The 13179-nt window shown below is 38.9% G+C and overlaps 1 protein-coding gene across 1 annotated transcript in view; it reads right to left on the bottom strand.

The window, feature by feature from the left end:
* Nucleotides 1-555: 555 nt before the first annotated feature.
* ulk4 (unc-51 like kinase 4) overlaps nucleotides 556-13179 on the bottom strand; it is an 86205-nt gene continuing 73581 nt past the window's right edge. Inside the window, exons 35-38 of the mRNA XM_067511536.1 lie at nucleotides 12167-12268; nucleotides 9866-10060; nucleotides 5307-5395; nucleotides 556-1113 (exon numbers count right to left, since the gene is read on the bottom strand). Coding sequence (XP_067367637.1) covers nucleotides 1053-1113; nucleotides 5307-5395; nucleotides 9866-10060; nucleotides 12167-12268 — 447 coding nt within the window. The 3' untranslated portion in view covers nucleotides 556-1052. The remainder of the gene's footprint in view (nucleotides 1114-5306; nucleotides 5396-9865; nucleotides 10061-12166; nucleotides 12269-13179) is intronic.

The raw sequence follows: 13179 nt of genomic DNA on the forward strand, positions 1-13179 counted from the left end.
TAGGACTATAACCTAATACTATTAGCAGCATTTAGAACTGGTCTCATAACTGGTGCTTAACATGTCTTATAAGTGGTTCTGATGTACAGCACAGCAGGAAATGGCGCATGTATGTACTGGACAATTTACCATAACACCCCCCTAATTTCACACAAACAATAGGTGAGAAATCAATTAGCTGCCAAGTGTAAAAAGGTTTCCACACTCAACTGCATGGACAGAGTTGAGAAGGAAACCATGTGTTAACGTGTCAGTATATATGTCATATTGCAGTTTGTATAATTTAGTTACACAACAGTATTCACACCTGTTAAATATAATTTACAACAAGATGTCCAATGAAAACCCAATTAGGAATTTATATCAAATATAACAAATCAAATTGGATTAATATAATTTCTACCACTCAAATCTTACCTCCTTTTTTAATTCTCAGTGTTGATGTGTTTTTCTTTTTTGCTGTAAACTTGTATACAACATCTTCATACGTTTGGTATCATAACTACTGATAAGAGACAATTTTAGTGACTACTGAAGAAAAAAAATAGTTGGCAGGAATTAAGCAATGTATTGTTTATTGATGCAGGTCACCAACAGACTGAAACCAATGCTGACTGCAGCTGTGTAGTCAAAACCAGAGGCCTTGAAAGTCTAAATTCGAGCTGTAATCCTCTTAAGTTCAAATGTACACTTTGTTCAGCAATGTTTAATCTATTTTATTGCTCCAATTTGTAAATGAGAGTGAAGACAGACAAAACCACACGGTCAGATTCACACATTACAAGGAGTTAAGGTGCCAGCAGCTGTACATAAACCAAATCTATAAATGATATACACCAACAATAACCAACAACATATCGCATTAATCTTCAACCCAGCTTCCAATAATAAGCTTGATGAAGAGACTTTTATTACTATTATTAACAAATAGGGAACGTGACAATGGAGAGAAACTCAGAAAGACTTGAAAAGCATTATGTAGATTTTGGTGGTGAAAGTTTTAGCATGTTCGTGCATCTTTGATTGGTTGAAGGTTTGGTAATTAAAAACTTTTAGGATCCGGAAATCTCATGGAGGATTGCAGCAGCAAGTGAACCCACGTCATCATGACCCCTGAAACAAAAAAAAGACTTCTTTAATGAACATGCTATATTATAACCTTAATGGCAGAGAAATCTAACATATTACTGATCCATTGTCCCCAGTTCCCCAAAATTGTTCTCTGCATTCAGCCCAACCTTTGTTAGGGGGAGCACTGGGCAGCAACAGGTGTTTTGCTCAAGAACACAGTGTCAGTGTGATCCCAGTCTCATGTTCAACCCACTGATCCACCAGGCCACCACCATCAGGCCCAAACTACCTACTTGTAAACTAGAAAATGGTTCATGGCAGATTGAAGTTGGATGTGATCAGCTGGCACCGATATAGTTTCTGCCTCTGAACTGCACTGTTCTAAACATTCTGTTCTGAAGTACCATTTTAGTTCCTGGGCTTTTATGACATGGTCATCTGTGTTTACCATTATTATTCATAAGTAAATGTGCTCACCATAAAAGCATAATACTTAAAAGCCTATACAAAAATAGGACATTTTGAACAGATGCATTGTTGCGGCTTGAATTTGTGATCTGCTCAGACCCCTACAGGCAATCTGTAATTTAACTCCTCACTCCTCCTACCTGTCCCTCCCTCTCTTATCTTCTCCTCTCTCCCCTTCCACATCCTTTTCTTCCTCCCAGGTGTCTTTGCGGGCAGCCTTACAGCCAGGCCAGCATATCCCCCCTCCCCCACCCAGTTAATTAAAACGCACATAATTAAACTAATTAACATAGTTCCCAGAGGCCCCAGAAATCCTTGAAAGTTTGTGGAATTGGAAAACATAAATTGGATCTATAAAAGTTTTACAACAAACCTTAGTTTGGTTACTCATTACATGCCTGCACTGAACTACAGTTCCAAATTCACACCCACCAGCTGCATAATGGATAGTAGAAAATAAAATAATTGGTTTTAGATTACAGTGAGGGACTACTACAACACCACATCAGCTTTACATTTAGCGTACAGCAACACTTGGGGCATTTGCAGTGTGGAAATTATGTGTTTTGCACCATTTGACATGGGTCAAATAAACACCAGGTTCCTCAAACATTCATTCATTGAAATTATTTCTCTCAATGGACTGTATTTGGTTCTAACAACCACAAGAGCGCTGATTACACCTGGAAATACAGTTCAACAACGGTGAAATAACAAAACGAGTCGACTTTTGTCGACTTGCACAAGGGGAGTCTGGCAGGGTCTTAGTGACTTTTAACACTTTACCCGAACTCAGCCAACTCCTCCGTGCTCTTCCTTGTTCACACTATTTATTGGAAAACAGAGATCAAAGCAGATAGAGAGTTCAATGCAGGAACAACTCCATATAAGTATAGGCCAATGAAAAAAGCATTTCATCACATAATGATAATATAGCGTTGCATTGTTTCCTTGACCACTGGTCAACAGACTTTAAAGGTAAACTACAAAGGCAACTAGAAACAATTAAACCCTAACAGACTGTTCACAGGAATACCAAGAAAAAAAAAATTTAATCTCAGAGTGTGTGGTCATCCCACCAAACAATGGACACCATCTTCCACTGTGAAGGATAGTAACAGCATCATCATGCTGTGGAGATGTTTCTGGAAGGTTTGTGAAAGCAGAGGGAAAAAAAGTGCAACAAGATACAGAGGAATCCTGGAGGAAAAACCAGATGCTGTCTGCAGGAGAACTGCAAATTGGCAGAAAATTAGTTTTCCAGCAAGACTGGATTTGAAAAGAGATGCCCACACAACCTGCAAGAGCTTGAGCAGTTTCCCATGGAAGAATGGGAAAGAACTGTGTCCAGATGTTTAAACCATACAGAGCTCTGTCCTCACAGGTTTAATACATAACTGCTGCCAAAGGTGAATTTATTAAATATTGACATGAAGACGGGAATACCTTTGCTATTACTTGTTTTATGTTTTATATTTTTAAATGACACAACTTTTTTAGAAATCAGTTTTCACTTTGACAATGATTTTATGTACTTTTACTTCAGTTGGTTTAGATCCGTTAAGAAACAACTGAATCTTTTCACACATACCTGTTGAATTGTTATTAGGAGCACCGGGTGCCTTACTAGTCTTTTAAGAATGCAGTTTAATGCTGGATTTGGTCTAAAATCTGTCATAAATTGTAGTAGAATCCAAAGTTTTAGAGCTGAGTGTTTGCAGGGCAGTTTTGTAGCTTTCTGAGCAGATGTTATGTACTATTAGTGGGTTCAATTTCAATGAATTCAGCAAACTAAGGATCAGGTTCTGGGCCTCAAGGCTTTTCTTCAGGATGGGGGACTATGAGTGACATTCCTCCTCTCCCTCCACACTTGGTTGTGGTTGAGGTTTTAAAAAGGCATTCCTCAGGTTGCCATGGTAAAGACTGAATGACATCATTTGGGTTAGGATCTCAGCCCAGATCTTGCCTCTCCTTCCCACCCTATCCCCCAATCCTCTCATCCTTTCAATTAAAACCTCTCCTCACCCCTCCTCCCCTTCCTTCCTCTCCTCTTCCCGCTCCTCATAACTCCTCTCATCTTTTGGCCTTTCTCCTAAAACCTATGCACCCCTCCTCCTACTGCAAAACCAGTGGGAGTGTGCCAGTCTCAGCTACTTCAAAGTCTAGAGCTGATCTCTGCTTTCATCTGCCAAAGAGGGAGAAGAGCCAGAGTAGATGAGTGGAGAAGTGAAGTGGGAGAGGAAAAGCACATGATGGAGAGAAAGAAAGAGGAAGAAAAGAAAGAAAATGACAAAAAAGGAGAAGAAGGGACGCAGAGAGGTGGAGAAATGGTTGTAGAAAGTGACAAAAAGAGAGGGAAAAGGGGGGTGACCAAGGAGAAAACAGGGGTAAGGAAGGGTAGAGTAGAAGAGGCCTCTACAGTAGGACAACAAAACACCTTTATTATTGATCTGACAGCGTGTGTGTGTTTGATGGAGAGATTGCATATAGAAAGGGGCCAAAGCTTCTATTTCTGTGTATTCATTGTGTGTGTGTGTGTGTGCCTGTGGATTGCAGTCTGTGTGTTAGAGGTCGCTGGTCTCATACATCAAAAGATCAAAGGAAGCATGGTCACATCGGTGACAAAACCTTTGGCTCAAAGAGGGAACACACGCACACACACACCCCCACATACTCATAAAAGACAGATGCAGAAATACAGGTGCACGCAGGCACGCACACACAAATACACACACATGCAGAAATTAACAGGTAGCATTTTGCTGTTTAATTTCACATTTATTGTAAGTGGAAACTTTTATGAAGATTAGGGATCCACCTGACTATTTGACTATTTCGATATTAGTTTATTATGCAAAATAGCATGTAGTGTTTTCAGAACACAGATGACCTACACTCTGTACTGTCCATGAACACACCATCTGGCTAAAGCTGAAAGAGACACACCTTATGTGGTGGTACTAAAATGATATGTACTCTTACGATGAGAAAAAAAAAAACTCTACTACTATTCAGATTTTAAGGTACAGAGAGTCAGCTAGTATCTAACTAGCTGTTTGATTGGCTTAGCAATGAGCATCAGTCGTTCACCACTCACACAACTGCCAGGTCATTCCTACTACCAGCTTAGCTTTCTGTTTGAGAAACTTTGAGTAATTGCTGACTGTTAGTAGCTCTGGAGCCCAAATAAAGGTTTTTGGCCCTGCCCCAATTAAGGTATGTAAATATCTAGGCATTTCACAAGTTTACTGCCATTAATGATGTCAGTAAACATCTTGTTTTTCAGAAAGGTATATATTTTATCTCAGCTCTTTGTGTGCCAATAAGCTGCCACTCAAGCTGCCACATGCTTGCATCCTTCCAATTAACCAGTGGAAAAAGAGCAGTTTTGATATGTGTAATGCATAGACATGTTCATACATGCATAAAAATAATAGGATCAGGAAAAGTGCAGGACAATTTACTGCTGGCCCCTTTGATGAGGGATTTTCTTATATGGACACATATTGTATAGAAACACACAGTGCAAACAAGAGCACACACTCCTTGAAACCTGAAAAACCTTGTTTGCTCACAGTTATTTTAAAAATATGATTATATAAGTCTGCAAAGCATCTGTTAGGATCCAAATAGAAATATAATGGAAGTAAAATTCCAAAATAAATGAATATTAAACACAAATTATCTTTACTGCTTATGCCGTTAGGGGTCCAGGGGGTGCTGGAGCCAAACAAACATATACATATTAAAAGAGCAGAAAAACACACCTGTTGGACATAGTTATATCCTGTAGTAGACCCACTAGCTTTTCTCCTTCAGGACAGTTTAACCACTCAGATTGTTCTGTGGTCTGTACCTGAAGAAAGAAGGAGAGAACAAAGTGAGGAATGACGAGGTGAAATGGCAATGCTACGTACTAGACACACGGTGCCATGACATCAGTCTGATGCTGTTAGTAAATACTGAGGAGATCAAATATAACTTGAAAACACTGCTGCAATTTGTAGTCTGGCAGTGAAAGATATTACAAAATCGAACTCTGGTTCATTGCACAATGTAGCACTATTTCTGGTGGTCATCTGCGCAAATTCCCACAAAGTAAAACCAAAGTGAACTTTGACCTGCAAGTCACTGAAAAGTCAGTCTGAAACAGGAAACACCTGCATCATTGTTTGTCTGAATAGATTTTTATTCAGTTTTGCCAAAAGAAAACAGACCATCTTGTTTTGTTACTGACTGATTATTAATTGCTGAGCTATCACTAGTCACCCTTGTTAAAAAAATACACAATACTGTTTTCTTAACAAATCAATATCAGTCACAAAGTTCTGTAAACATGCACGATTAGATTATTTGCTGGGTTCTATTTACTGTATTGAACTGAATAATAAAAGGAGGAACACAAGCAGCTATACAGATGTTGATACATTTGTACATTAGAAATACAAATTTCATATCCTTTATCTTTTGACAGCAGGACTCAATCTTCATGTGCAACAGTACATTGTAAGAACCACCGCTCTGTGTTATTGTCACAGATTCATTTAGCATGTTACCAGAAACGAACTGCTGAGTGACATCATACTCATATGTCACGCAATGTGATCAAAAAGCTAATTTTCCATAAATTCAGTTGAAAGCCGAAACACACACACACACACACTTTTATTTTTCTTTCTTTCTGCAATTTGTCATTTTGATCTTTGGTCTCTTTATTGCTCCTTAAAACTCCTTATGATTTTAAGGTGGTCAGAATTGTGGTAATGAATTCTGATAATCTTCTGCAGAATTTATACATAATTTCAGCTAAAGAATATTCCAGTCTCCTTTCTTTACGTACGTTCCTTCCTACATCTTCTGTTACTTTTCTTTGTCATCTGTGTGTTTTTGTTCTTGTCCTGACATGTCTCCCACACCATGATGTCTAGGCTCCAAGCCCACTCAGTACACCTGGTCCACAGACTGCTCTGTGTGTATTTGTGTGTTGCTTTAATAAGGAGCACTTACAGGAACTGATATTTAAGGTAAGGTCTAAGTTAAGATCTTCAAAATTATCATGACAGATAAGTTGTAGGCAGTCTAATTTGTGGAGCAAAATAACAGAGTGTTGTTTAAGGTCTCTGTGTGTAAAGTCTTTGTGCGAGGGGGATATGTGTGTGTGTTTGGTGAATGTGTTCTCTCTGATCTCTGATGACATCATCGCCTCAGTCTCTATCCACTTGTTAAGTGATGAGGTTATGACCCTAGCTGTGATCCATGTTGTTTCAATCAATCTGGATCTTAAATCACCTTTCAGTTGTTACTTTTAACTCTGTCCTTGCCCTGGATAAAACAAAATGGCTACTGTTTATTGTTTTTGTTTTCTTAAATTAAAGAAAAATAATAATTTTGTTACTTGATAATAGTGGATAGTTAGTATAACGCTAAACATACATTGATACATTGTATGTTGACAAAAGTGAAAAATGTTAAAAGCTGGAAACTATTACAAATATTAGACACATAAACACTAAAAATGTGCTATATACAGCTATATATATAGCTTTATATATATAGCCTTATACTGAAACCCATTTACTACAACTCAAAATAAATTTTGCTGCCAGAGGCTGGCAGCTAGCTGACTGGCAGTTTTGTCTTTTTAATTTCAAGTAGTGCAACAATCATATTTTCTATTTAACAGGGATGGAACCTTCACGCAAACAAGCTCCAGCTTTAAACACCTCAAACTTGAATCCTTCTCATGGTTGCCCTTAATTATATTGTCAGGAGAATGCAAACGGCTATGCAAACGGCTACTACACTCAATACATTGAATCCTTTATTCACTCTCAGCAATCTGTCACTCAAAAAGGACACCTTTGTGTACAGGGTATGGATTTATAAAGGCAAACTTTCATTATTCATCTATTATATAGAGTGACCTCTCTAAGCCAGTTGGGCCTGGAAGTTGCATGTTACATCCCACCTAACAAACTGGTAATGACAGCGTGGCTGCTGCTAGGAAACTGGGTTAGAAGGAGACAGGGATGCCCCCTTCACTCACTCACAATAAACACACTATTTCCCTTTTAGATCAGGGTAAAACTAAGTATATTTATGTTTGTTTGTCTTTAAGCTTTTTAATGTTTAGGCTAGTTTTCCTTATGTCTTCACCTCAATACAAAGAATACAAAGACAAGGGCCACTTTCAGCCTCTTGAGATGATGCAAACATATTTATGCTGGATAAGATAACAATACATTTTTATAGGATTTATTAGAGCAAATGGGCTAATGAGCTAATGACAGATATGTTACTGGAGGCAGACTACTAAGTTTCATAAACATACACTAGCAAATCAAACTGCTTTCAAAAATTCTGTTTTTTCGTAAGAACCTCTTCTAAATCCCTTTTCATTTAATTAGTGTTCTCCTTTAAGTCTTTCGAGGTTGTGACTGAAGGAAAAAAAACGACAAGTTAAAAATTTCACTCAATCAAGACTTGATTCATTTTCCCTCTTTCCTCCCTTGCAGTTTCCAAGCTATTAGCAGGATCTTTGATTGAGATCAAGAGAGACCACAAATCAATGACAGATAATTAAAAAGCCTTTGTTGAAGGGCAGGCACTCATCTGTGAGTGTAGGTGTGTTTGAGAAAGAACATGTGAGTCACTGTGCTTCTGTGACTGTGGAAGTGTAAAAAAAGTGTGTAGTGATGAATGTTTATTGCGTTCACTTAAAGGTGCACATTACACTCTGCCAAATGACCAGCTGAATTAGAATGAGATATAAGAAACTCAATTTAGCAGGTACAAGTTTTTTTTTTCATGGTGGCAAAAGCACATGGTGGGAGAGAACTATTTCCACAGCACTGTTGAGGATAAGTAAAACTTTAACATGCAAATAGTAGAATGACTAAGGACAGGTAGATGGATTTTTTTTTAAACAAATAAATTAGTTGTGCTGCTAGCACTGAGCTGCTTAGTGACTCATCCACTAGCTACGGGGAAATGGCTGAAACACACAAATGTCTGTGTGTGCTGCACAGAGCAGTGAGCAGGATAGAGAAAACACTTCCGCATGCTACCGTACCTGTTAGCACAGGGGCTAATGAGAAAGTTTGCACAAGAGACAGAAAGAGAAAGAGGTAAGTCTGTGAGCTTATGTGTGACCGAGCTCGTGTGTGGGTGGTTCAGGTGGTGAGAACTAATTAGCAAGACGAATCAAACACACACGTGCACAGACACACACACGGATTACAAATATGTGGTAGCTTCCAGGCACAACCTTCAGTCAAATTATATGATCCCAGGGTGAGAGCTGACCTTGTGTCCCACACGCTAAAACTATTTCATGAGTCTGCGGCCAAGACAAAACATTAGGATTACATTTTACATAATTCATAGAGGTCTACGGCAAAATCTGCCGATTCTTAGTGTGGTTAAGTTTGGGTAATGAAACCTACTCGATTAAGCTTAGAGAAATGAAGCTATAATTGTTTAAAAGCATCAATTGTTTTCAGAGAAAACATCTAAATTGTAATCTTTGGTGCAAATACTCAGTAGTCTTCATGGTTTAAACAGTGTATAAAGCAAATGAATCAAACACAAATATATTTCCAGGGAAGGCTACGCTGCAAAATGCATAATAATAGATGCTGTCTGCCTGCTTTGCATGTTATAATTCATTAGATCAGTACTGGACATTAACGTGAGTTTTCAATTCAAGTAAACGAGTAGTCAGTGAAATTACACTGGATCTAATTTCTACCTGAATTATTGTAATGTTACAGTGTTTGACAGCTGCATATCCATCTATCTTCATGACAAGAAATCCTGGTCAAAAGCTTCCTAATTCTTGTGAATGTGAGCTGCAGCTACTTCAATGTTCTCCATATTGGCAGATTAAAAGATTTAAATAAATGTATTTATCATGTTATGTGAGAAGCCTCACATAATTTCACCTCACTGTATAGGTGTCAGCTGTCTTTGGCCTATACTACAAATCATTTTGACTATCTGACAAACTTGGACAGACACTCGAACAGAGAGTGACAGGCAGATACAAACCACTTTTTCTCCCTCTCTGTCTTGCTCCTACTGTCAGTCCAGGTCTGTTGAAATTACACTATTTCCAGAACAGCACCACAGCAGCGCTGACTGTGTGTCTACATGAAGTCTCTTTTTATTGTTCCCATATTTTCATTCTGCAGTGGTGGCATTTAATAGTTCATCCCTCAAAATATACAAGGTCAAGATTCTTGAATCACAAGAGATATTCAAGCAAGTTTTACAGCCGGAAAATGTAAAGTACATAGATGCATGTCTACCTGTACACTGTACTCACCAGTCGTTTGATGATCCTAAGTGTTGAGCGCTGTATTCGGGGGGGCTCAGCCTGCATGTGCGTGCACAGCACGTGAGAAAAGTTTTGCAGGCAAGAAGGTGACAGGCAGTCATGACCCTCTCCACCATACAACTGGACTAGTAGGGACAGACACTGAAAAGCTTCCTCCCAAACCTCCTGGTTTTCAGTAGACAGCTACAAACAAATCAAATCAGTTTGTAAATGATTTTATGATTAATAACTTGTTTCTAATCATTTTGCTGCGCTTACTCTGGGCCCTGGGATAAAATACCATGTCTGATTGAACTCCCGTTCTTTTTCTAAGTGTAGCCTACTTACTGTACATATCATGGACAATATCAAAATATTTTAATATTTTACTCAACGTGGCAGAGTGTAGATCTACCAAGTAAAAAACGTTATATGGAAGCATCAACATTAAATGCTCTTAACTTACCACCTTACCTTAATTTACCGTTAAGTATTTCTGCACACAAATAAATCATAAAGATCAACGTGCTTTTAACACAAGCAAGTTTTCCAGATTTAACGTTAAATTCAGGGATCATATTACTACTGCACTGTTTTCCTCTAATCTCCCATGGGGCAAAGGGGCTCAGGAGAAGCTGGGGGTGTGTCAGCTGCTTCTTTCGCCCGTTCATACACAACCAATAACACATACACTCAGAAGCCCACCCAACAGCCAGTGTCAAGTAAAAACCTCTATTGTGTCCCTTGAGACCCCTTACCCCAACATACACACACACACGCACACACAAACAAACTGACTTCCCAAGATGCCTCACAACAACCACTCTCTTTTGTAAGTATTCTCTCCAACTATCTTAATTTCCTCTGCCCCTGCATTTAATTTCATTTTCTTATTGTTATTTCCTCCTCCAATATCTTGTTTTGAAATAATTACAAATAATGTTAATTTCTTAATGTAAATAACATTATGTATAATAATATATAAGCAGACAAAAGACACATTATTATTTCACTATTCGTTAATCATAATTTGGAGATTTTGATGGGACAAAGAGGTTATTCTAATTCTTTTTTCATATTGAGTGGTGTGCATGGCAATGGCTACTGTGGTAACCTTTCCACATGTCTCGCAGAAAGGCCAAAAGACCCACTCTTATCTTCATACTTTTCACATTGCATCAGGGTCCATGTTGGTACTTCCAAGATACAGTATAGGAGACATTGCAATAACTGTACAAATATAGATATAAACTTTTTTTATTCACATATTTAACTTGGGGGCAACACAGTGGTGGAGTGGTTACTACCTGTGTGGATTTTGCATGTTCATGTGGTCTGGGTACTCTGGTTTCCTCCCACAGTTCAAAGACATGCATGTTAGGTTAATTGGTGACTCTAAATTGCCCATAGGTGTGAAGGTGAGTGTGAATGGTTGTCTTTCTATGTGTGTCTCTCTGTGTTGGCCCTGAGATAGACTCGTGACCTGTCTAGGGCGTATCGTGTCCTCTGACAGTGGGGATAGCCTCCAACCCCCTTGCTAAACAGGAAAAGTGGTTACAGATAATGGATGGATATTTAGTTTAAAATGGTCATAAAGACCTAGTTTCAGTGAATTAAGCTTTTAAAAGTGGCATGTAGTCATTAATGGCATTCATTTATCCATCTAGTGTTGAATAAAATAGACTAAGGGTACAGAGTTGTTGTCACTCCTGCATGAAGGCTCTACATTACATTTACCCCATTCTGATGTCCAGAACGAAAGTAGTGATCAATCTAGTGAGTTATAAACAGTTTCAACCACTTAATAAAACTAACTGGTAAATGATAACATTTATGAAACCTCTTGAGGTACCTGACACTCACAGGCGTATGGTGGAAGTGCACAGTAACTGGTGCTTCATAGGATGTCACTTTCAATCTAAACAGTTGATGTGAACAACCCTGTATTATTTAGGCCTATTGTACCCCGTAGTTGTCCACTCAGCACTTGTATTATTGAAAATTGTATCTCCTTAGCGCTTACCTTGCTGAGTAAAAAAAAGTATTGGATGCAGAAATGATTTACTCCCGAGAACTTGGAAAAGCAAACAACCAGAAAAATAGGCTCTTTTACATGTCAGTCTCTTTCTCTCTCTCTCACCAGCACACTTCATATAAATAAACATACATATAGAGGTTGTGGCACTATATCTAGAAATATAGTATACAAAAATGTATTTAGAAGCATGTATACAGTACACAAATATAGAAAATATTTATGTATGCATGCAAGGCATTTACACGGACAGGGACTCTGAGTGTTAGTCTCACCATTTGAATGAGGTGTGTGCTGAGTTGGCTCAGGGGTCTATTGGCTTGGAGCAGTTTCTCTGCTGCCTCCGTCTCTACTGCTGGACAAGATAGCCTCTGGCTCTATACACACGCGCACACACGCACACACACACACACACACACACACGCACGCACACACATACACACACACACGTTAAATCATTTATAGAGATTGGACAGTCAATAATGATGGATCCAGAAACCTGCCAAGACAAATTCTGACAGACTGAGAAAGATGGAGAAAAACACTAAGGGATATAATTGTTTTGTTTTCCTGCATACGTCATGTTATTTTAACCCCTGGATATTTTTGTGGTTCTATAAGCATCTCTGTCCCTCACTCTGACTTATTTTTATTTAGTTCATGCCTACAGTGGAACTTCAGGCCAATTAGCAGTGGAATAATGTGATTAATACTGGCACAAATTTTCCCTCTCTGCCACTTCTTCTCTCTTATGCTCTCACTCTTTTTCTTGTTACTGATGTATATATAATCTCTGACTCTCTCTCTCTTTCTCTTGACCAACACAGTAATAGTGTGGGGAGAGTGGTCAAGTCACGTCCGCTCCCCTTATCAGACCTTATTACCCAAATGAATATGGTTTGTGCAGAAGTTTTCTTTTTAATGAGCTTTGCATTTCCACAGAATTGATTTCCGCTGCACATTTGGCTTGCTCCTTTTTCCATCTCTGTCTCTCTTCTGTCTTCTCTTTTCCACACAGACTTTTACCCTGCCTCCCCTTTAGTCCCCCTACCCCCTGTCCAGGCATTAATATGTATGTGTTGGGCTGGGGTGCACACCACGGGGAGATGGGGGCTCCTGTGCGTACATGTGAGCTTATGGGAGCTAAGGACAAAGCCAGTGGTGATAATGAGGCCGCAGGGACATAGCCAGACAGCCCCCTCTGTGAATGCCCGTAAGTATGAGGGCATACGTATGCATGCGTGCATGTCCTAGTGACTTGGGACCCAATACGCTTTCTCATGAGTCC

Source organism: Channa argus, chromosome 7 (assembly GCF_033026475.1).
Source record: "Channa argus isolate prfri chromosome 7, Channa argus male v1.0, whole genome shotgun sequence".
In the NCBI taxonomy this organism is placed as follows: Eukaryota; Metazoa; Chordata; class Actinopteri; order Anabantiformes; family Channidae; genus Channa; species Channa argus.